Source organism: Scyliorhinus torazame, chromosome 10, assembly GCF_047496885.1.
Source record: "Scyliorhinus torazame isolate Kashiwa2021f chromosome 10, sScyTor2.1, whole genome shotgun sequence".
In the NCBI taxonomy this organism is placed as follows: domain Eukaryota; kingdom Metazoa; phylum Chordata; class Chondrichthyes; order Carcharhiniformes; family Scyliorhinidae; genus Scyliorhinus; species Scyliorhinus torazame.
In genome coordinates, this window is record NC_092716.1 from 188388889 (window position 1) to 188412966 (window position 24078).

At 48.8% G+C, this 24078-nt stretch overlaps 1 protein-coding gene across 4 annotated transcripts in view; it reads right to left on the reverse strand.

The window, feature by feature from the left end:
• The window catches only part of mrvi1 (murine retrovirus integration site 1 homolog), a 317269-nt gene that overhangs the window by 52735 nt on the left and 240456 nt on the right, over positions 1-24078 (reverse strand). For all 4 annotated transcript variants that reach the window (XM_072466158.1, XM_072466161.1, XM_072466160.1 and 1 more), the window contains 4 exons: positions 20649-20679; positions 16535-16675; positions 10077-10208; positions 1519-1672 (listed from right to left, as the gene is read on the reverse strand). In XM_072466158.1, the coding sequence (XP_072322259.1) occupies positions 1519-1672; positions 10077-10208; positions 16535-16675; positions 20649-20679 (458 nt within the window). The remainder of the gene's footprint in view (positions 1-1518; positions 1673-10076; positions 10209-16534; positions 16676-20648; positions 20680-24078) is intronic.

Sequence of the window (24078 nt, forward strand, 5' to 3'; positions counted from 1 at the left end):
CTTTCTCCTCATCTCTACCTTAAGTGGTCTACCCCATATGCTTAGACTATGACCTCTGTGATATACTATCAATTACGATGAGACGAGAGTAGAATGTAATCGAGGCTTTATTACACAGAGATGTGTGGCCTTCTACAGCAGCTTACGAAATGGCTGATGTTCGGAGAGCACACACATTTATACTCCGCCTCCTGGGCAGAGCCAGCAGGCAGGGATCTACCCCCGTACCTGTAGTACAGGGGCCTTACCGTAATACCCATATATACAATATAATACAACAGCGGTAACTACCACACTCTGGTTTTGTACATTGCCACAATTGAGAACATTATTCTTGCATCTACCCTCTCTAGTCCTTTTAGAATATTATAGGTTTCTATGAAATCCCCCCTTATTCTTCTGAACTCCAGCGAATACAGTCCTAACTGATTCAATCCCTCCTCATACATCCTTCCTCCCATCCCAGGAATCAGTCTTGTAAACCTTTGCTGCACTTCCTCAAGAGCAAGATCATCTTTCCTCAGATAAGGAGACCAGAACTGCACATAATATTATAGGTGTGGCCTCACCAAGGCCCTGTATAATTGCAACAAGGCATCCCTGTTCTTGTACTCGAATCCTCTCACAATGAAGGTCAGCAAACCATTTGCCTTCATTGTCGCCTGCTGTACCTGCATGCTTACCTTCAGCAACTAATGAACAAGGACACCCAGGTCTCGTTGCACATTCCCCCCTCCTAATTAATGACCATTCAGATAATAGCCTGCCTTCCCATTTTTGCTACCTAAGTGGATAACCTTGCATTTATCCAAATTATACTGCATATGCCGTTTATTTGGCCATTCACTCAACTTGTCCAAATCACACTGAAGGATCTATGCACCCTCCTCACAACTCACCCTCCCACCCAACTTGGTGTCATCTGCAAATGTGGCGATGTTACATTTTGTTCCCTCATCTAAATCATTAATATATATTGTGAATAGCCGGGATCCCAGCACCGATGCCTGCGGTACCCCACTAGTCACTACCTGTCAATTTGAAAAAGACCCCTTAATTCCTATTCTTTATTTCCTCTCTGGCAACCAGTTTTCTATTTATCTCAATACACTATCCCTAATCCCATACGCTTTAATTTTATATCCATCATGTTGCTCGGTCACCCATTAGACAACTGCCATGAGACTGAGGGACAAAATTTTCCGTCCGTTCCCGCCAGCGGGATCTTCTGCTCCTGTCAATAATGACCCCGCCCCCGTTATGGTTCCCCGATGGCGAAGGGTGCGAACAACAGGGAAACCAGTTGACAGTGGCGGGACTGGAAGATCCTGCCGCCGGCCAATGGTGGGCCACCTCCACCGCAGCAAAGCACACCGCAAAAGTCTCTCACTTTGCCGTGCTTGAGAGTCATGATCTCTGCTTGGAACCCTCTCACAAGTGACCAGCTCCCTGCTAATCACAAACCAAAAGCTTCTTCAGCACTGACCCAGAAACCCAGATAGGACTACGTGCTCCTACCGCTACTGTCTCCATACGGACTGTAGCTACGGTTTGAATTCTGATTGGCCAGCTTCTTGTATTCCGTTAGCTCAGCATGATCCTTCTCATACATCCTCTTCAAGTTCTCCACGTACTGCATCATCACCTCTGTGGCTTTGGACATTCGTTTCTCCTGTAAACATGCAACATACCCTCAGATTAACCAGAGGGCACATTCAAATACTAAAGCGACATTGCTAGATTGAGGTATTTGCACTCTTCCAATTCTGATCTTCTGTGTATCCCCAATTTTAATCACTCCACCATTGGCCCCGTGACTTCCGCTGCCTGGGTCCTAAGCTCTGGAATTCTCTCCCATCGCTTCTCCACCTCTTTACCTCTTGATCCTTCTTAGACCCTATCTCTTTAAATTTGTTTTTGGCCACCCGCCCTATATTGCTTTATGTGGCTTGGTGTCAGATTTACCACACGTACATGAACAAATGAAAGAGGAGCAAAAGTGGGTTTTTCGGCCTCTGGAGCCTGCTTCGCCACTCAATAAGATCATAGTAAGAAGTCTTACAACACCAGATTAAAGTTCAACAGGTCAAACCTGTTGGACTTTAACCTGGTGTTGTAAGACTTCTTACTGTGCTCACCCCAGTCCAATGCCGGCATCTCCACAATAAGATCATGGCTGATTAAATTTAATTTGATAATGTTGCTGTGAAATGACATGGGACACTTTGCTGCATTAAAGGTGCTATATAAAGGCAAGCTGTTATTTCTGAAGATTAAATGAGTAGACAAACCTTGTGGTGGATGAAGTTCAATATGGGAAAGTGTGAGGTCATGCACTTTGGATCCAAGATAGAATAGAGTATTTTCAACAGTGAAGGTACAGAGAGATTTAAGAATCTGAATACAGAATTCAATAAAATGTAGTGGTCAGGGACAAAAGGAAAAATTTAAAAGGCAAATGGAATGTTGGCTTTTATCTCAAAAGGATGGAAGTTTCGCTCGAGTTGTATAGAATGCGGGTTAGAGCCCACCGGAGTAACTTCATTCTGTTCTGGGTACTGCACCTCAGGAAGGATATGCCGGCTTTGGAGGAGTGCAATGCAGATTCACCAGAAATATACTTCAAAGAAAGACTTGCATTTATATAGCGCTTTTAATGACAACCAGATATCTCAAAATGCTCCACAGCCAACACAGTACTTTTGAAGTGTAATCAATGTTGTAATGTAGGAGACGCAGCAGTCGATTTGTGCACAGTAGGCTTCCATAAACAGCCATGTGATCAGGACAGATGATCTATTTTTGTGATGTTGATTGAGGGATCATTATTGTTCAGGACACCAGAGATTCTCCACCTTCCCCTTTTTCAAAGTAACATCATGGGATCTTTTACATGCACTCAAAAAATCGGTTTAAGGCCACATCCAAAAGATGGCACCTCTGACAGTACTACACTCCCTCAGCGCTGCACTAGTGTGTCAGTGCTCGAAGCCTGAGGTGGAACTCAAACCCAGGAGCTTATGACTAAGATGGGAGATTGCAGGCCCTGGGTCACTGTCCATGTGGAGTTTGCACATTCTCCCCGTGTCTGCGTGGGTTTCACCCCCACAACCCAAAGATGTGCAGGGTAGGTGGATTGGCCACGCCAAATTGCCCCTTAATTGGAAAAAAATAATTGGGTACTCTAAATTCAACTAAAACAAAGAGGGGAGATTGCTCCCAACTAAACCGTGTCTGACACTCCAAGTAGGGGTAAAATCAGGGCTAAAAAGGTTTAATTATGAGGATAGGTTGCATAAACCTGGTTTGCATTCCCTTGAACATAATAGATTCAGGCAATGTTTAAAACATAAGAAGGATTTAATAGGGTAGGTAAGACAGAAATATTAATATTGTTTTTATGCTCGGAGAATCCAGAACAATGTGGCATAATATTAAAATTAGAGCTAGGGCGTTCGGGGCAATATCAAGAAGCATTCTTCAAAGTGGAGGGGGTAATCTGCAACTCTCTTCTGCAAAAGGCTATTGATGCTGGGGGGTCTATTGGAGCGATTGAGACTGAGATGGATAGATTTCTGTTGGGCAAGGATATCAGGGGATATGGAACCAAAGCGGGTAAATTAAATTGCGGGTACGATTCAGCGACCCCGTTGCGTCTGGCACAGATCCGGGCGGAATGGGTGAATCACACTAGAGCCCCAAATGGGGCTCCATGCCAGGCACTGGGCCAATTCACACAACCCAGCTAATGGCTCATTTAAATATCCGAATGCCAGATTCACCCGGGGCCTAGGGAGTCAATGGCCACACCCATGAGACCTCATCAGGGCGTCGTTTAGTACTGGTCCATACAAACATAGAACAGGCATAATGGCACCTCTGGGGGTCTCACGGGCCATTGGAGATCCCCGGGTGGTCAGGGACATGGCAGGGTTGTACCCTGGCATTCTTCCTTGCACCTGGGCACCTTCACTGCCAATATGTCGCTGGCAGTGCTACCTGGGCGCCCTAGCAATGCTTCCTGACACTGCCAGGGTTCCAGACTGGTAATGCCAGGTGTCAGGTTGGCACTGCCAGGGGCCAGACCAGAATGGCCTTGTCAATTGGGAGAAGGGGGGGGGACCAGAAAGCAGGAAGGGGCGGTGGGGCTGAAAGGCAGAGGGGGAAAGATCGGTGTTATCGATCAAAATGGCACCCCTATTTGAGAGCAGCCCTCCCTGCTGGCAGGATCGGCAAAGTGCAGTTGAATTGCGGGTGATTCTCGGCAGCTGCCAAACATGGCCAACAGCTGACATAGTTTTAAGTACGCTGAATCATGCTGACTTCCAGTGGTGGCCATGGAGTGAGTGGTTGCACATTTGTGGCTCCCGCCCAAGGTAGATTTTGTTGGTCCTTCCCCACCCTTATGAGGGTTGTTTCTGAGGGTAAAAGGTGTGTAATACTCCTCCGGTGAGGTCGGTGTATGGATCAGAGGATGAGAACCTCCATGAGAAAGAGAGAGCAGCTGGATGAGGAAGACTTTTGTGGTGCGCCACATGTGAAGCTAGCGGAGGGCATGGGGGCAGCGCTGCCCGCCCAGTGGTCGATGGAGCAGCTGGTGGAGTTTTTGAATGGTAAATACCAGCAGCAGAGGAAGGAGGCTTTGGAAGATCTGGCTAAGATGGTGGAGCCGTTCAGAGCTGTGATTGAGAGAATAGAGCAGAGGCTGGAGGTTCAGGGCCTGGCGATTCAGAAGGTGGAGGAGGCAGTGGGGGAGCATTAGGAGCGGATGGCCTTGTTGGAGACAGAGTTGGGGATGGTTTTGGACAGCCAGAACAGAGAAATTAGAGGGCATGGAGAATTGCTCCAGGAGACAGAACCTGAGGATTGTTGAGATGGCTGAGGGCATTGAGGGAGTGTAGGCCGCCGAGTATGTGGAAAGTATGCGAGAGATGTTGATGGGTAAGGGGGCCTTCGAACGGCCCCTCGAGATGGATCGGGTGCATAGGAGGCTGCAGGTGGGAGGGCCGCCGAGGGCTGAAGTGGTGCAGCTGCATTGATTCTTGAACAAAGAAACAATCCTGAAATGGACGAAGGAGACCAGGAAATGCATCTGGGAAGGGAATGAGCTGCAGGTACATCAGGATCTGGGTGCAGAGTTGCCGAAGAGGAGGGTCGGATGCAACCGGATAAAGGCTGCCCTCTTTAAGAAGTGGGTGAAATTTAGGGTTTTGTACCCGGCCCGCTTGTGCGTGACACATCAGAAACAGCAGTTCTATTTTGATTCGCCAGCCAGAGGAAGCGATGGATTCTATGAGGGACCATGGACTGGGAGGAGTGTGAGGACACTGAACTTTGGAGAGGAGCATTGTGTTCATTGTTAAGTGTATGAGGTGGGTAGTTTGGGGTGGGTTTCAATGGGGGGAGCAGTGATGGTGAGTGAGCCTTTTGTTTCTCTTTGTTTGTTGGTGGTTCGGGGGAGCGGGTGCAGGGGTGGATTGGAGGGGTGAGGGGAAGTCAGAGGCCTTGGGCGGGGGCCTCCATGCTAGCTGGGCAAGCTAGTTAATGGGAGTGGTGGGGGTTTGCCAGGGGGAGGGTTTGGGGTGGGGTTGTTTTTTGTTTGAGGGTGGAGTGGGGGGGGGGGATGATGGTGGACATCCAAGGGCGAGCCTGGGCGGGGTTGCGGCAGTTCCTGGATTGGTTGGAGTTTCCCAAGTGGAGGAGGGGTGGGTTCAGGGTTTGGGGGCCCCGATTGGGTTGAGGGCGGTGATGGATGGCATGGGTGCGATGCAGGCAGGGAAAGGCCAGGGGCCGAACGGGTTCCCAGTAGAGTCTGAGAAAATGTTTGGGGTGGAGCTGGGGTCACTGCTCGTTAGGATGTATACTGAGACGAGAGAGAGGGAAAGCTCCCCCATACATTGTCGCAGGCTTCCATCTCCCTGAATTTAAAGGATAAGGACCCGGAGCAGTGTGGGTCGTATCGCCCAATATTGTTACTGTATGTCGATGCCACGCTATTGGCGAAGGTGCTTGCATCGCGTATTGAGGACTGTGTACCGGGGATAATAAGGCAGGATCAGATGGTTTTGTGAAGGGAAGGCAGTTGTCGGTGAATGTGCACAGGTTACTTAACGTGATTATGATACCCTCGGAGGGCCAGGAGGTGGACGCGGAAAAGGCTTTTGATCGGGTGAAGTGTATGTATTTTCTTGGAGTGCTGGGGCGGTTTGGGTTTGGGCAGAGGTTTGTGGATTCGGTCCGGCTGCTGTAAAAGGTGCCCGGGGCGAGTGTGCGGACGAACCAAATGAGTTTGGGGTAATTTGGGTTGTACCGTGTGACAAGGCAGGGGTGCCTGCCCACCTCGATGCCTTTTGCCTTGGCAATAGAGCCGTTGGCAAAGCACTTAAGGCGTTGAGGGATTGGGTGGGGGTGGGGGTGGGGGGTTCCGAGCATTGGGCTTCGTTATATGCAGATTACTTTTATTATTATACATTTTGGACCCGATGTGCAGAATTGGGGGGACTATGTGGATCATGGAGGAATTTGGCCGTTTTTCAGGATATAAATTGAACATGGGAAAGAGTGAGGTGTTCCTGATCAATACAAGAGGGGGGGAAAGAAGATTAGTGGAGTTGTCGTTTAGGGTGGAGGGGGCGAGCTTCAGGTATCTAGGTATTCAAGTGGGCCAATCGAGCCAAGTGGGCCAATCGGCCCAGCTGCATAGACTGAACTTGGCCCGATTGGTGGAGGGAATGAAGGCGGAGTTTAAGAGGTGGGATATTTTCGACGTGGTCGCTGGCTGGGCGAGTGCAGACAGTGAAAATGACGGTGCTGTTCATGTTTTAGAACCTCCCTCTCTTTATCCCAAAATCTTTTTTTAGGAAAGTCAATGGGCTGATCTCGGGGTTTGTGTGGGCAGGTGCCTTTTTGGAATGGGGCGAGGGGAAAGGATGGGGGAAAGCATTGCCGAATTTGATAAATTATTAATGGGCGGTAAATATTGGGATGGCGAGGAAGTGGGCTGTGGAGGAGAGGTTGGTCTGGTTGAGGCGGTTTTGTGTAGGGGAACAAGTTTGAGGGCACTGTTGTTGTCGCCTTTGCCGTTCTCCCCAGCCAGTACTCCTTGAGCCCAATGGTGGTTTTGGCTTTAAGGGTGTGGAGGGATTGTCGTTGTGGGTGCCGATCTGCGACAACCATAGGTTTGTGCCGGCGGGGCTGGATGCGAGGTTCCAGGGGTGGCGGCAGATGGGGATTCAGTATGTGAGGGACATGTTTATAGGGAACAAATTTGTGGGGCTGAAGGAACTGGAGGAATTGTATGAGCTGCCCAAGGGGAATGGTTTTAGGTACCTGCAGATATGGAATTTCGTGAGGAGAGAGGTGCAGTCCTTCCCAGGGCTGTCGCCACCGATGTTGCAAGACGAGCAGTTATCAGAGGATGAAATAGGGGAGGTGAGGGTGTTTGATATTTATAAGGAACTGATGGAGAGGGAGGCCGCTCTGGTGGAGGATATTAAGTGCACATGGGAGGAGGAGCCGGAGCCGGGATGGTAGGTGTGGGAGAGACCTGGGCGGAGGCCTTGCGGAGGGTGAACATGTCCTCGTTGAGTGCGAGGTTAAGCATCATCCAGTTTAAAGTGGTGCATAGGGTCCACATAACGGTGGTGAGGATGAGCAGGTTCTTTGCGGGGGTGGAGGTTAGGTGTGGGCTGTTTGCGGGGGGCAGCACGGTAGCACAGTGGTTAGCACAGTTGTTTCACATCTCCAGGGTTCCAGGTTCGATTCCAGGCTTGGGTCACTGTCTGTGCAGAGTCCACATGTTCTCCCCGTGTGTGCGTGGGTTTCCTCCGGGTGCTCCGGTTTCCTCCCACAGTCCAAAGATGTGCAGATTAGGTGGATTGGCCATGATAAATTGCCCTTAGTATCCAAAAAGGTTGGGTGGGGTTACTGGGTTACGGGGATAGGGTGGAAGCGTGGGCTTAAGTGGGGTGCTGTTTCCAAAGGCTGGTGCAGACTCGAAGGGCCGAATGGCCTCCTTCTGCACTGTAAATTCTATGAATTCTATGAATCACATATCACATCCACATGTTCTGGCCTTGTCCAAGACCGAGGGGGTTCTGACAGGGGTTCTAGGATGTGAAGTCTGAGATGCTGGGTGTGGGGATGGTTCCAAATCCGGAGGTGGCGATATTTGGTGTGCCGGAAGTCCCAGGAGGCCAGGTGGGGAAAGAGAAGCCAATGTATTGGCCTTTACCTCCCTGATAGTCCGGAGAAGGATTTTGTTGTGCTGGCGGGACTCGGAACGGGGAGGATGTGCAAACTCCACACGGACAGTGACCCAGGGCCTGGAGGTGGAAACCATTCATCGATTTCTTCAAGGAGATTTGAGGGATCAGCAAGGGGGAGGGTTTGATTTTTGGTGGGGGGGGGTGGGGGAAAGGGGTTAAAATGGGGAAGGCAGGATATGGCTGGGTGTTGGTGTCAGGAGTAGGTTGGAGGGTTGTGTTTTTTTATTGGGTTGATGTGTTGTTCTTCTGATATTCTGCGTATATTTATTAAATGCCTTGAATAAAATTATTTTAAAAAATATCCGCTGAATTGTGTCCTAAAATACAGATCAGCCATGATCTAATTGAATGACGTATCAGGGTCTGAATGTCCTCGTCCTATTCCTAGTGTTCCTGTTAGTGTACTCACAGGCTGAGCAGTTAAATTCTCTGACAGAGAATGAAAACTGACATTAAAGGTGCTGGTTCTACATTCAGTGAATGCTTGCACTGTTAAGGGTCTGGTTTAAACGTGTGGTTACGCCTCCACTGTAGCGTTAGTGACGTGACATTGGAGGAGAGACTCTGTGACACTCAAAAACCAATAGGATATTGAGCTACATAACAAATCCAATGCTGGTCAGAGGAAGCTGTGATCAAATGTTACATGTCTTAGTTAGACATCATGTTGTGCACAGGGTCCATTCATTTAAAAAAAAAAAATTTAGAGTACCCAATTCATTTTTTCCAATTAAGGGGCAATTTAGCGTGACCAATCCACCTACCCTGCACATCTTTGGGTTGTGGGGGGAAACCCACACAAACACGGGGAGAATGTGCAAACTCCACACGGACAGTAACTCAGAACCGGGATCGAACCTGGGACTGTGCTATCCACTGCGCCACCCTGCTGCCCCTCCAGGGTCCATTTCTGGCCACTGAGACACAAGAGAGATCCATAGCGCAAAGAGGAGCCACAAGGCTGAGTAATGAGGAAAGACTGCAGGGTGTTTAGGTTGGATTCAGTTTCCCTTCTTCCCTCCCCCTCTACATTACGGGATTGACTACTCTTCAACTGGATATAAAATGCTTTGGAAACCTGAAAGGCACGATATAGCTGCAGGTTTTTCTACTTTTCCTCGGTTCCCCCTGACAGTACCCTCCCTCCCCACTCCGTTTCCCCTCTTCCGGTCCCCCCCCACAAGCTCAGTTTCCCCTGCCAATGCTCACGGAAGGCCTCTGGGTTCTTTGAGCTGCTCACACAATAGCTGCCAATTCGAAATTAGGAGTAAAATCCCTCAATTCTAGGGGGCACAATGTCTAGAGGGTAAATGCAATAATGTTTGCTGATGCTACATGATCAAACTTCCAAAAATACTTCCAGACGAAGTTATTAACATTAACTGGCCAAGCAAGGCCCTCAAACAATTTTCAAGAAAATAGTTCAATATCACCTTCTCAAAATAACTGATTGGGCAATAATTACACTTTTGCCAGCGACATCCACATGGCAAGAGTGGACATCAAATTGGAATTGGGATGATGAAGAGGTGGCCTCATTGAGGTTTTTACATGACAAATGGGATGGTCAAGGCTGATCCAAGAAAACTGTGGAGAAGGAGTCAAAATCCGGGGAGCAAAGGTAAAATCTCAGGTCCTTAGGTCTAAGTAAAGTGGCAATCAGGAACATTTTACACCCCAGGATGGTAGACCTGATGCCCTATTAGACGTAGAGGAGATTGAAGCATGGGGGAGAAGGTGGGACGACACATATCAGGGAAAGGGGGGTTTGGATGAACTAAATTCTCCCAGTTATTGAGCAGTTCTTACCTGTCGAACCGCCCCCACCATTTCAGCTCGACCGGAGAGCCTGACAGCCAAACGTTGGAGCACGGCGATTGTCTCCAGAAGCCTCTGCTGGGCATCTCGAAGGTCAGAGTTCACCAAGAATGTAGTGGAGGACTGCAAGAGAGACGGAATTAGGTAAAAGAAAAGCAAGGAAGCTGCTGCATTTCCTTTTTAAAAATCTTTATTGTCACAAGTAGGTTTGCATTAACACTACAATGAAGTTACTGTGAAAATCCCCTAGTCGCCATACTCCGCCGCCTGTTCGGGTACACAGAGGGAGAATTCAGAATATCCAATTCACCTAACAAGCACATCTTTAGGGACTTGTGGGAGGAAACTGGAGCACCGGAAGAAATCCACACAGAGACTGGGAGAACATGCAGACTCCACACAGACAGTGACACAAGCCGGGATTCGAACCTGGGATCCTGGAGCTGTGAAGCAACAGTGCTACCCACTGTGCTATGTGGTAATCAGCAGGAGGTTTCCTTGCCCATGTTTAACTTGTCAATACTGCTGCACTTTAAGGAGAGATTCACAGTCTTCATGGAGAGCTTCAGAATGTTTTTGAAGCATTTTCCTTGTCCTGCCTTGGAACTTTGGCCATTTGAAAGTTGTCCAGTTCATGGAATTGATTTTGCAGGAGTTTTGCCTGAACGCTTGTGGCATTGGCTTCAAGAAGGATACTATTATTTATTCAACTGGCCTCCCATTGAATCTGGGGGATACGATGGAGGCATTGCTGATGGAATTTCTCTAGTGCTCCATATGTTGCTGATACATTGTCCTGGTGACAACAACTGCTCAGTACATTAGGAGGTGGAATATTTGGCTGACCAGGTGTGAGCTGATATATGTTTTATTTTGGCAACATTCAAGGACAGGCCAACTTTCTTGTATGTAGGGGACTTCTGGTGGCGGCCATGGAGTGAGCAGTCACACATTTGGTGGCTCCTGTTCAAGGTGGATTTTTTCGGTCTTTTCCCCGCCTGAAGGACAAAGTATTTGAGAGCTAGAGGTGCAGGAGTGCCTGGGGAAAGTTTTACTCCTCTGGTGCGGCTGGTGGATGGATACGCGGACGAGAGTGGTGCAAGAAGGAAAGAACTGTTGGATCAGGAGTGTCTTCGTAGTGCGCCACAGGGAAAGGTAGCGGAGGGCAAGGGGGCTGCGCTGCCCGCCGTGTGGTCGACGGAGCAGTTGGGAAGTTCCTCAATGACAATTTTAGGCAGCAGAAGGAAAAGGCCCTGGAAGATCTAGCCAAGCACTGAGATCTGGGATTGAGTGAGTGGAGCAGAGGCTAGAGTCCCAGGGTCTGGCGATCCAGAAAGTGGAGGAGGCAGTGGGGGAGCACGAGGAGCAGCTGGCCTCATTGGTGGCTGAGATGGGAGTGATGCGAGAGAGCCGGTAAAGGTTGAGGGGGAAGGTGGAGGATTTTGAGAATCGTTCCAGAAGACAAAACCTCAGGATTGTCAGGGTGCTTGAAGGCATTGAAGGTGCAGAAACTGGTGTGTACATGGCAAGGATGCTGGCGAAGCTGATGGGGGAGGGGGCCTTTGACCGGCCCCTGGAGGTCAACTGAGCACACAGGGCGCTGATGAGGAGGCTGCAGGTGGGCGAGCCACTGAGGGCGATGGTGGTGTGGCTGCACCGCTTTCTGGATAAGAAGATCCCTCGATGAGCGAGGCAGACTAGGAAATGTATCTGAGAGGGGAACGAGGTGCGGGTGCATCAGGACCTGGGTGCAGAGCCGGCGAAGAGGATGGCCGTGATTAACCAGGTTAAGGCTGCCCTCTTTTAAACAGGGGGGGGGGGGGGTTGGAGTACTGTACCCGGCCCACCTGAGGGTGACTTTCCAGAAGTGAGAGTATTATTTTGGCCAGAGGTTGGATGGAATTTGTGAGGGACAATGGACCGTGAGGAGTCTGAGGACATTGAACATTGGAGGAGTTTTGTGTGTTTTTAAAGTTTTTGATGGTGAGTGTGCCTTTTAGTACTCTTCAGGGATGCAGGATCGGGTGGATTGGTGGGGGGGGGGGGGATGGGGAGCCCCTGATCAGACTGGTCATGTGGAATGTGAGGGGGTTGAACGGTCACGTGTATTCGCCCACGTGAGGAGTCTGAAGGCGGACGAGGCCTTTTTGCAGGAGACACACCTGAAGATAGGGGAAGGTGGTGGGACAGTATGGGGGGGCCAGAGGGGCAGTGTATGAGTACGTGAAGAAGGTGAGCAGGATGTTGGCTCATCAATTGAGAAAGCAAGAGGTGGCAAGGGAGATTGACAGAGTGAGGGATGATAAGGATAAGGTGGTGATGAACCTGGAGGGGGTGAATGGCTTGTTTGAGGTGTTTTATAGAAGGTTATACGAGTCTGAGCCCCCCAGCCGGGAGAGGGGGGCGTGGGGGAAGGGGATACAGCAGATTTTGGACGGGCTGGAGTTTCCCAAGGTAGAGAAGGGGCTGGTTCAGGGACTGGGGGCCCCAATCAGGTTGAGGGAGGTGATGGAGAGTATTGGGATGTTGCAGGCAGGGAAGGCCCTCGGGGCCGGATGAGTTCCCGGGGGGGAGCTCTCCCCTACACTGTTACAGGATTCTATCTCCCTGATTTGGGTAGCACGGTAGCATTGTGGATAGCACAATTGCTTCACAGCTCCAGGGTCCCAGGTTCGATTCTGGCTTGGGTCACTGTCTGTGCGGAGTCTGCACATCCTCCCCGTGTGTGCGTGGGTTTCCTCCGGGTGCTCCGGTTTCCTCCCACAGTCCAAAGATGTGCAGGTTAGGTGGATTGGCCATGATAAATTGCCCTTAGTGTCCAAAAATTGCCCTTAGTGTTGGGTGGGGTTAATGGGTTATGGGGAAAGGGTGGAGGTGTTGACCTTGGGAAGGGTGCTCTTTCCAAGAGCCGGTGCAGACTCGATGGGCCGAATGGCCTCCTTCTGCACTGTAAATTCTATGATAATTTTAAAGAAGGAGAAGGATCCGGAGCAGTGCGGGTCATACCGCCCGTTATCACTACTGAAGGCAGACGGCAAGCTGTTGGCAAAAGTGTTGGCCTCGAGAATTGAGGACTGTGTCCCGGGGGTGATAGGCTATGATCAAACAAACGGGTTTTGTGAACGGGAATGTAAAGCGGCTGCTTAATGTAATCATGATGCCTTCGGAGGGGCAAGAGGTGGAGGTAGAGGTGGCGATGCACGTGGACAAGGCGTTTGAACGGGTGGAATGGGAGCATCGGCTGGAGGTGCTGGGGCGGTTTGGATTCGGGCAGGGGTTTGTGGATTGGGTCCGGTTGCTGTACAAGGTGTAGGTCGCGAGCGTGCCGATGAACCGGGTGAGTTCAGGGTACTTCGGGTCACATCGGGGAATGAGGCAGGGATGTCCACTCTCCCCATTGCTCTTCGCCTCGATGATAGAGCTGTTGGCAATGGCGCTGAGGTAGTCGGGGGACTGACGAGCATAGGGTCTTATTGTACGCAGACGACCTGCTGCTATATATTTCAGACCGGTTGGGCAGTATCGGAGGCATCATAGGAATTTTAGAGGAATTTGGCCGTTTTTTGGGATACAAGTTGAATATGGGGAAGAGCGAGGAGTTCCCGACTGAGACTAGGGGGCTGGAAAGGGGGTTTGGGGAGTTGCCGCTTAGGGTGGTGGGGGCGAGATTTAGACACTTGGGCATCAAGGTGGCCAAGGGGCTGGGTGCAGTTGCACAAGTTAAACCTAACTCGGCTGGTGGAGCAGATGAAGGCAGATATTAAGAGGTGGGATGTGCTGCCGTTGTCAGGGCAGGTGCAGATAGTAAAAATGCCAAGGTTTCTGTTCGTGTTCCTGTTCTCGCCGACCAGGTACTCCATGAGCCCAGTGCTGGTGTCGATCCTAAGGGTGTGGGAGCAGTGGAGTCAGCATTTGGGAATGGCGGGTGTCTTGGTGTGGGTACCAATTTGCAACAACCAAAGGTTTGCACCGGGGAGGTTGGATGCAAGGTTTTGGGGGTGGCGATAGGCAGGGAATGAGCGATTTGGTGATCTGTTTTTAGGGAGAAAATTTGCAAAGTTGGAGAATCTGGAGAAAGATTACAAGTTGCACAAGGGGAACAGCTTTAGGTAGCTGCAGGTTCGAGACTTTGCAAGGAGAGAGGTGTCGCCCTTTCCTGGGCTGCTGCCCCCTGAGTTGCAAGACAAGGAGCTGTCGAGGGACGAAATAGGGGAGGGGAAGGTGTCCAATGTCCATCAGGAGTTGATGGATTGGGAGAGAGCCCTGGTGGGGGACATTAAGCGTAAGTGGGAGGAGGAACTGAGAGGGGAGGTGGGGGCTGAGACGTGGGCGGAGGCCTTGTGGAGGGTGAACGCGTCCTCGTCGTGCACAAGGCTAAGCCTCATCCAGTTTAAAGTAGTCCATAGGGCGCATATGACGGTGTCAAGGATGAGTAAGTTCTTTGTGGGGGTTGAAGATAGGTCTGCACAGTGTTTGGGGAGGCCCGCAAATCATGTCCACATGTTCCCAAGTTGAGGGGGTTCTGGCACAGGAGTTCTCGGACATAATGTCTGAGGTGTTGGGTGTGGAGTTGGTCCCGACTCCAGACGTGGTGATATTTGGGGTGTTGGAAGACCCAAGAGTCCAGGGGGTGAGAGAGGCTGATGTTTTGGTCTTTGCCTCCCTGATAGCTCGGAGACGGATTTTGCTTCAGTGGTGGGATGCAGAGCCGCCGAAAGCAGGGATGTAGGTGAGCAACCTCGCGGAATTCCTGAGGCTGGAGAAGGTTAAGTTTGTCTTGAGGGGCTCGGTGGATGGGTTCTCCCGGAGGTAGAAGCTGAATACTGATTTCTTTAAGGAGGGTTGAGGGTCAGTGACCGGGGTGGGGGTGGGGGGGGGGGGGGGGGGGGGGGGGGGGGGGGTTGCGGTGAGGGGTTACAATGGTGGGATGTGGGAAGGGGATGGTATTAGGGGAACAGTGGGGGAGTGCATGTTGGTTATTTATAGAGTTGTTTGGTTGTTCTGCTTTTTTGTTTGTTTATATGAAAATGCCTTGAATTAAATATTTTTTTAAAAATTGAAGTTATCAAGAGTGGCTTGCAAATTTGGTGTAATGTGGGCAATGACATTGAAGTCATCTGCAAATTGTAGATCATTAATACCAATATTGGCCACTTTAGTTTTGGCATGGAGGTGACTGACGTTAAAGTGGTTTCCATCTCAGTGCTATTTAATACTGATGTCAGAGGACAGATAGTCTTTGATAAGCTGAATAGCTACTGTCAGGTAGATTGTAAATAGGATGGGGACTCTCACGCAGTGTTGTTGACCCTGGTCTGTATTTTGAAGGCATCTATTTTAACCTCCCAGTCAAAATAGTTGCAGTCATATCATCATGAAGCAATTGCAGGATTGTGAAGTAGTTTCTTGGTCGTCTAAATCTTTGAAGTTCAATTCATTGAGCCTCACCATTTACTGAGTCAAATGCTTTGGTCAGGCTGATGAATGAAATGAAGAGTTCCTGCTGTTGTTCTCAACATTTTTCTTGGTATTTCCGGGAACAAAGACCATGTCAAAGGTTCCTCTGAAAGTTCTAATGCCAAATTGTGAGAGGATTTCCTCAGCCACGGGATGTAGGTGATTGAGGAGAATGTAGTTCAGGATATTCCCTGCTTTGGACAAGAGAGAAATATCTCAAGCGTTTCCACAGCATGATTATTCCTCAACCAACACCTAAAGTAAGATGATCTGATGATTGATCACATTGGTGTTTGTGGGATGTTGCTTTCTCAAATTACCTGTAATTACACTTCAATAAAGTACTTCACTGGCTATGCAGTGGCCCTGCAGTTGGGGCCTCTTATGCATTCCCTAATTTAATTGCTCCTTCATTGGTGGCTGTGTCTTCTGATTCGTTGTCACCAATCCCAGGAATTCCCTCCCTACAACTCTCCACCTCCCAACCTCCAATTTCATCCTTACGTGGTTTCTTAAAGCCTGCCTCTTTGAAAAGCTTTTGATCATCACTCCTAATATCCCCATGTGTTTGATGCTAAAATTCACAAGCCTGTGTAACACAGTGGGGTGTTTTACAGTAAAAGTGATACATATACATGCAAATTGTTTAATACAGCTCGCTTTGTCTGACATCCACACACTGAATGCTCATAGGGGAGCGCACTGAGATTGCTGGTTGAATTGTGTCCTAAGGGAGACTGATACAAAGCACATAAAATGTCAGACGAACCTTAGGTGCGCAGGGTGTGGAGGATAGGGTACTTGGGCCAGGGGCTGGGCTGAGAGTCCGGTTTTGCACTCTGCTGAATTCAGTGGGGTGTAAAACAGGCTGTGGTATGAAGCGGGTACTTGACTCCACTAAGCTTCTTTCCCACTAGGCATGTTAGGTTTGAATATCACCATTGTGCGCAGGAGGATCAATATCAGGTCGGCTCACTGGCAGTGTTTCTCACCTTCATCTCTGCTTTAAAGGTTTCGAGTTCCTTTTCTGTGTTCTCCTCAGCCAGGTTTCTCTCTCTCTCTGCCAGACCCAGCCTTGCTTCCAGTGTATAGCTGTCATTTTTAAATGCCAGGGAGAGCTGTATAAATGTATTCTGTAGGAAACAAATAAAGACTAGAGATTTAAACATCCTGCACACAGACAGACAGGCTGGAAATGGCAGGAGTGATGGAGTATGGAAAATGTCTCACCTCCTTGTGTTATAAACCCCCTCTAATCATAGAAGCTCACAGCACAGAAGGAGGTTATTCAGCTGGCCATTCCAACTCTTTGAAAGAGTCATCCAATGAATCCCATTCTCCTTGCTCTTTCCCCATAGCTCTGCAAATATTTCCTTTCCAAATATTTATCCAAGGCCCTTTTGAAAGTTACTATTGGATCTGCTCCCATCAGCCTTCAGTCATGCATTGCAAATCATAATAACTCGCTCTGTTAGAGGACCTCCTCTTCTCCTCTTTGGTTCCTTTGCCAGTATGTTGGCCTCCAATGCAAGAGGTTTAGAGTACAGGACCAAGGATGTCTAACCTCAGCTGTGCAGGGTCTTGGTGAGACCACACCTGGAGTATTGTGTGCAGTTTTGGTCTCTTTACCTAAGAAAAGATACACTTGCCATAGAGGGAGTGCAGTGAAGGCTCACAGACTGATTCCTGGACGGCAGGATTGTCGCATGAGGAGAGATTGGGTCGGCTGGGGTGTTATTCACTATCTGTGTCTTCTGGCTATCGACTTTCCTGTCAGTGGAAACAGTTTCTCCTTCATGATTTTGAACACCCCTATTAGATCTCCTTTTAACCTTCTTTGTTCTAAGGAGGACATTCCAGCTTCTACGCATAACCGGAGTCCCTCATCCCCGCTACTGTTCCAGTAAATTTCCTCTGTACTCTCTTCAAGGCCTTGATATCTTTCCTAAAGTGTGGACCCAGAATTGGACCCAATACTCCAGCTGAAGCCTAACTAGTGTTTTTTCAAGTTATATAAACGTCCTTGTTTTTGGACTCTGCTGCGATTAATAAAGCCAAGAATTTCTTATGCTTTTCAACAGTCTTCTCAACTTGGCCTGCCACTTTCAAGGATTTATACATATACGACCCAGTTCTTTTCTGCCCCTCCTTTAAAATTGGAACCATTTCATTTATATTGCCTCTCCTCCTTAAAGGCCTCCTTAAAACCCACGCCTTTGACTAAGTTAATAGCAATTACAGAAAATACTCAGCAGATTTACCAGCACCTATGCAGGCCTGTGAACGTTATATCAGAACTGGGAGAAGTCAGAACTGTAATAGGTTTTTTCTTTTCTTTACTCTAATTTTTTCTCCCCTTCTCCAGTCTCTTCCCATCCACATCTGTGACTCTTCTGATGGCCTCCGTCATTTTAACAGTTGCCAGTTTCCTGGGCCTGCTCTTCAGCATGGACATCCAATCCCTCAATACCTCCATCCCCCAGCCTGACAGTCTGAGTGTTCCCTGTTTTTTTTTCCTGGAACAGAAGCCCAACCAGAGTCCATTCACTACTACCCTCCTTCGCCTGGTTTTCACATTGAACCTCTCCTTTGGCTGGGATTCTACGTCCACCAGCGGTGGGAATCCTGAAGGCCTGCTGAATTTAATTACCTCTTGGGACGCTCCAGCCAAGAGTTTCATAGAATTTCATAGAATTTACAGTGCAGAAGGTTGGCCATTCGGCCCATCGAGTCTGCACCAGCTCTTGGAAAGAGCACCCTACCCTATCCCCATAACCCAGTAACCCCACCCAACACTAAGGACAATTTTGGACACTAAGGGCAATTTTAGCATGGCCAATCCACCTAACCTGCACATCTTTGGACTGTGGGAGGAAACCGGAGCACCCGGAGGAAACCCACGCACACACTGGGAGAATGTGCAGACTCCGCACAGACAGTGACCCAAGCCGGGAATCGAACCTGGGACCCTGGACCTGTGAAGCAATTGTGCTAACCACATTGGTGCAAGTCCTGAGAAACGGGGACTGGTGGTTTGGAGTCCGAGGGGTGGCAAGGGGGTGGGTATCTTCCCTACAAATGCCTCCAGGGTACCGAGGGGGGTCCTTCATGGGAGATGAGTGACAGAGGAGCTTGTGTTGGATTGGAGATGCTCAGGTCAGGGGTCTTTCTTGGAATGAGGGTCGTTTTGCTGCTTTTCTCATCCGTACGCCTAAACCCAATTAATCAGTCTGTCAGTATGCCAAGTTCAACGATCAATAAGGTGAAAGTAAAAGTATTCCTGTGTGGGGTGGGTCAGCACCTGCTCATTCTAGGAAGTATTTGAGAATAAAGAGACAGCCTCTTAAAAATAAACTATGGTTAGAATGTCACCTGTTGCCCTGAGTTAATGGGTCCCTGCAGAGCTTTCTAAATAAACAATTTTAGTCCCCCCTTTGAAACTGTCTAAACCTGACAATCAAAACACTTTTAAGAGGCAATAACCCGTGAAATTGAATGTAAACAATGCAGTTCAAAGCTTTTAGCCTTCTGGCCATTCAAACAGGCTTCAATACTTTAAAGGCAATGGAATTGACAGTGAGAAAACCAATTCAAACACTTCCACTACATTAAATGGAATACTTTTACCTTTATCTCAAAGATCTTTGAATTTGGCAGACTGACAGACTGTTTAAAGGGTTTAAGGCTGCAGATGGGGAGACTTTCGCTTCATTGTCGGTTATTGTCAAGGAACGTTTAGATTCTAACAGACTGTTTAGAGGGTCTAAAGGCTGCAGATGGGAAGAGCAGCCAAAGGACTCCCATCTCAGGAGTGACTCCTGAGCTGTGCCCTCCCCAGCACAATCCGTTCTGACCCCCACTTGCCATGAAGTACCTCCCTCAACACCCTGGAGGCATTTATCGGGAGGGTACTCACCCCCTTGCCATCCCTTGGACTGCAAGGTGCCAGGTTGGTGCTGCCAAGGGGCAGGGCCTGGAGGGGGGGGAGGGGGAGAGAATGAGGGGGGGGAGGTTGGAGGGGGAGACTGGGAATGTTTGAAGGGAGGTACTGGAGGGGGTGGGAGGAACCTTGTCAGCAATTAGGCCTTGCCAGCAATTCAGGGGACTGTAGCAGCACTCTTGAGATTGGAGCACCCTTTAAAAATGGTTCCCAGTCTTTGAGGAGCGAGACCCTCTCAGTTCCAGCGAGAACCCCGCAGTGCCATTGAATGGCACTGAAGGCCCAGTACTGGGTAAAACAAATTCTGAGTGCCACTGAATGGCACGTCAGGTTCGCTCCGAACGGCAGCAGGAATCACTTTGATTTTCCTGCTGGTGGGAGCACTTAGCTTCATTTGGGCGAATCATGCCCTTTATCTCCACTCAGTCCCTCTAAATAAGAGGTGTTGTGGGTATCTACATGTGCACAACCCGTGTCTGCCTTTTTTGTGGCATATGCGAAACATCCCTTGTTCCAATCGTACTCAGACTATCTCCCTCAACTCTTTTCCAGTCCATTGATGACTGTATCAGTGCTACTTTGTGCTGTTGTCCTGCTAAGTATTTCCGGCATTTTCTGTTTCTATTTCAGATTTCCAGCATCCACAGTATTCTGTATTTGTTTTCGATTTGTTGACCACCTATCATAACCTCGTCCTTTTCCCCCCCTGATGTTTAACTACACCTCTGTGAATAAGCAACATTTTTAAAGTTAAATGGACATTTTCCTGAACAGTTGTTTTTCTGATTGTGGGGATCGAATTCAGATCCCACACTTGGGGGCGGTGGGAGTGGCTCAGAAAATATGTTGTTCAGCTTCGGACTGGATTTCGTCCGACTGTTGAATCCTAGTTCTGGGATTTTCAGGCTCGTTCAGCATTGAGAAGCCAGCCAGTTGTTGCTGACTTGATGCCAGGACTCTCTGTAGTTGAGAACCTGCCCTCCGACCTTCAGGCAAACAGACACGTCATAAAGAGCCACAGGAGACAGTGAGAGGGCCTTTGATGGGAGACTTGTTACATTTATACTCATGTCGGTTTACATTTTCAATGAGTAGAGGATGTTTTAATGGAGTTATACACCAGCACAATCCAAACCGCTATTGGCAGGGAAATGAAAAACACCCACCTCAATTTCCTTCTCAGTGAGAGGAGGTAGACTGCAAGAAAAAAAAAGAGAAACTGTAAGTTACATAGACGTTATGGCACACAAGCAGGCCATTAAACATGATACACTATCAATAATAGACGACGAGTGATAAACGTAACTGAGGCTTTAATACACTAAACAGCAAGCCTTCTGCCTCTAGACCCGAACTGGGTCCGGAGGCGGAGACTTGCCACTTTTAAACAGAAGCCTGAGGGGAGGAGCCACAGACGGAGCTAGCCTGGACAAGCCCAGGCATGTACAATACAGCACAGTGAATATAAGACAATAATGTGGTTTACCACACAACACAACTCTACAGTCCTGGAATTTCCTACTGCAGTGTGCACTCTCCACCACCTGCCCCCTCCCAGCCCTTCCCAACCCCCACTCTGTGACATTATTGACTGTCTTAGGCTTGGTGACATCACTACTGTCATGATATTCAGGTAAACATCATGGTGCAAACATACATACATACTGATGGACAGATCAACGGACCAATCAATACACACACAACACCACAGCCAATCACAGGCAAGAACATACACGCTATAAAAATGGGAACACGACACTTCCCGCTCATTCCAGCAGGAGACAGCTCCGGGCACAGAGCTCACAGCAAGCCACTCAGACATCCGCCATGTGCTGAGTGCCACTCCAAGATACTGTTAGGAATAGGTACACAGATTCAAGGGTTATGATAGAACCACAGTAACCAGTTTACTACTGTAAATATATGTTAGTAATAAAACTGAGTTGTACCATCCGCAACCGTGTTGGTTTGTCTGTGTAGCAGAGCACCCAACACATCAACTACCAAAGAGTTACAACCATGCGGAATGCAAGTGGGAATTGGGAAGTTGCGTCAATCGGGGTGGGGGGGGGGGGAGGGGAAGATCGGCGTAACTCTTTCATTTAATCATAAGACTTCAGTCAATCACAATTGCTAGACTGAGTTGGGAGAGCAGATTTAAAAAGGACTTTCAGTTCTGACTGGCTGCAGCCCACACTGTGTACAACTGTGCAGTCACAAGCTTCACAGAATATAGTAAGTTAATTACATTAAGGACAACAATACTTAGCAATACTTAGTAATAGCAGTGAAAGCATTCAGTTCACTTTGGAGAAATCAAGGGGCTCTACGAAATTTGGGTCTTTGAAATGGGGTGTTTTAAAGCTTCACCACTCCCCCGCCCCCCCCCGGAGCCAACCTGACTTACCTTCCCCTGATCATGGGAGACTATTCTGGTCTTTGAAATTTCTCCCACAACAACAGCTGATGGCGTGAAACTAGAAGTGAAAATGCTCAAATAGAGGCAGCCCAATTGAGATCAATGAAATTACCAGCGCGATTTAATCACTGCATTGCGTCCAGTGTGGATCTAGGTGCACCGGTTAAATAGTGGGAAAGGCCAAAATCGAGATTTGCACTGGCCACAAATTGGTTTGTTATCTAACTGTCCCGCTCCAGATATGGTGAGCATATCACTGAACCCAATTTGCATCAATTTCCATCTCATTAGCGAGATTGAAGTCTAATGTAATGTAACAGCCTCCTGCAAATTAACCGGCTTCTCAGCGAGAAACCACGCAGACATTGTTTAGTAGTCCTTTTTAAAAACGTGAAGCTGGCGCAAGGGCAGCTGAGGGAACTGAGGAGGCGAGTAGCTATTTCCATTTTCCAGCATGCAGCTCAAGGGCAGTGAAGCTGCTGCTCCAGTGCTTGGGGGTTGGGGTTGGTTGGGAGGCTGAAGCGTTCCAGGTCAGGGGCGCCCTGGGGCGGGAGGAGGGGCTTTTTGCCTGTGAGGCCTTCAAGCATCTTGAAATATTGTGGATACCCATAACAGGGGCAACTACAGCTGCTGCATGTATGCCCCACCAAACACTTCCCAGACAGAGCCCTGTTCTTGGTTCTATGCTGGAGGTAACTTTAACTCTCTTTGACTGTGAGCAGCATCTAGATGCACAGCTGAAAGTTATTGCTAATAAGGATTTGGCCCTGTTAGTTGTGAGAGCATTTCACAGCTGTAGGTTGTGTTTGCTGCTTGCTCCTGTTGGTGGTTGCAAGTGCCTGGAGGCTGCTGTTGCTGTTTCCTTCCTTTTTTGCAGTCCGAAAGTAGGACAATTGTTTCGAAGATACTGGAGTCCTGGATTACAAGCTCAGGAGGACGTATGAGGCCAGACGCCAATCCGGTTTGAAGCAAGAAGATGCTGTGGGATCTGGTGCACGGCATTGATCCAAACAGGCCATCTGCTAACGCTGTTGAAGAAATGCTTTCGCAGATTGCTGATGCTTCTGTTGCTGGTATGGTGGGTGCTGCATGTAGCTGGCACATCACTGTGGGTTAAACATGCTGGAAGTCAAGGGTGTTCAACCATACCTTGAGTGCCAGTTGAATATGTGGATGCCAGGATTTGGTTCCAGTGAGATTGGGCCATGTGGGAGGGTCTACACAGCTGCGGCTCCTGGGCGGAGAATGGCACTGATACACGGAACAAGTGACATATTGATGGACACATCATTTCTATGACAAAGTTTTGGGCATAGTAACACATTCTCAGGCTTATCCTCCATTTCTGTTGAGGAACCTGTGAGAAGTGATAGTGTTTGATTTTCTTTGTGAAAATGAGCTAATCTAGCTTTGTATTGGTACCAATATGAAACAGTGACATTTCCTTGTTGTTTAATGGTTAGTTGATTTGCAAATCTTTGTTACTGTTGACTGTTTCATAAACAAAATATTCTCAAGTGCATTCTTGTGGGTACATGTGCTATGTCTCAGACAATGATTCTTGCATCGCATTTCAATCAAACTTTGAAGCCTGGACAGTTTGCCTGACCTCAAGAAGCATTAGCACCATAGAGGCAGCAGCCATCAATCAAACACTCAAGAGCTAGGGTTCAGCACAAGAGATACCCTTGCGACCAAAGGGGAGTGCGCGGACCAGGGAAGGGCACCCGAGCATGGCCTCCCTAAAATTCCCGACAAGGGTCTGGGTTATAGGGGCTCCTGCTGTGAGTGTGCAGGGAGAGGTTTTCCAGCACAACTGGCTCGCTGGATGGCACTCTGAGAGAAGGCGGGACATGTAAGGTGGGGAAGACTTGGGGGATTTGAGGGTCCCGGAATGGAAGCCCTAACTGATTGTCGGTCTCTCTCCTTCTGTAATTACTTACAGATACAAAAATGAGTGATGGTGTCAGTCTCACAGAAGATGTCTCGCAGTGCTGGTGGCAGCCCAGGCAGCCAGACGCTAGAGAGAGCAGCAGCGTCGACGCAGGATGGAAGTGACGCCCCATGTGCAGGGGGGCGCTGTACACCTTTAAGACCCGGCCACCCATCAGGCAGATGAGGAACCTAGAGGGGGATGCCATCAACAGCCCAAGGTGTACAGGTGTCTTTGGTCTTTC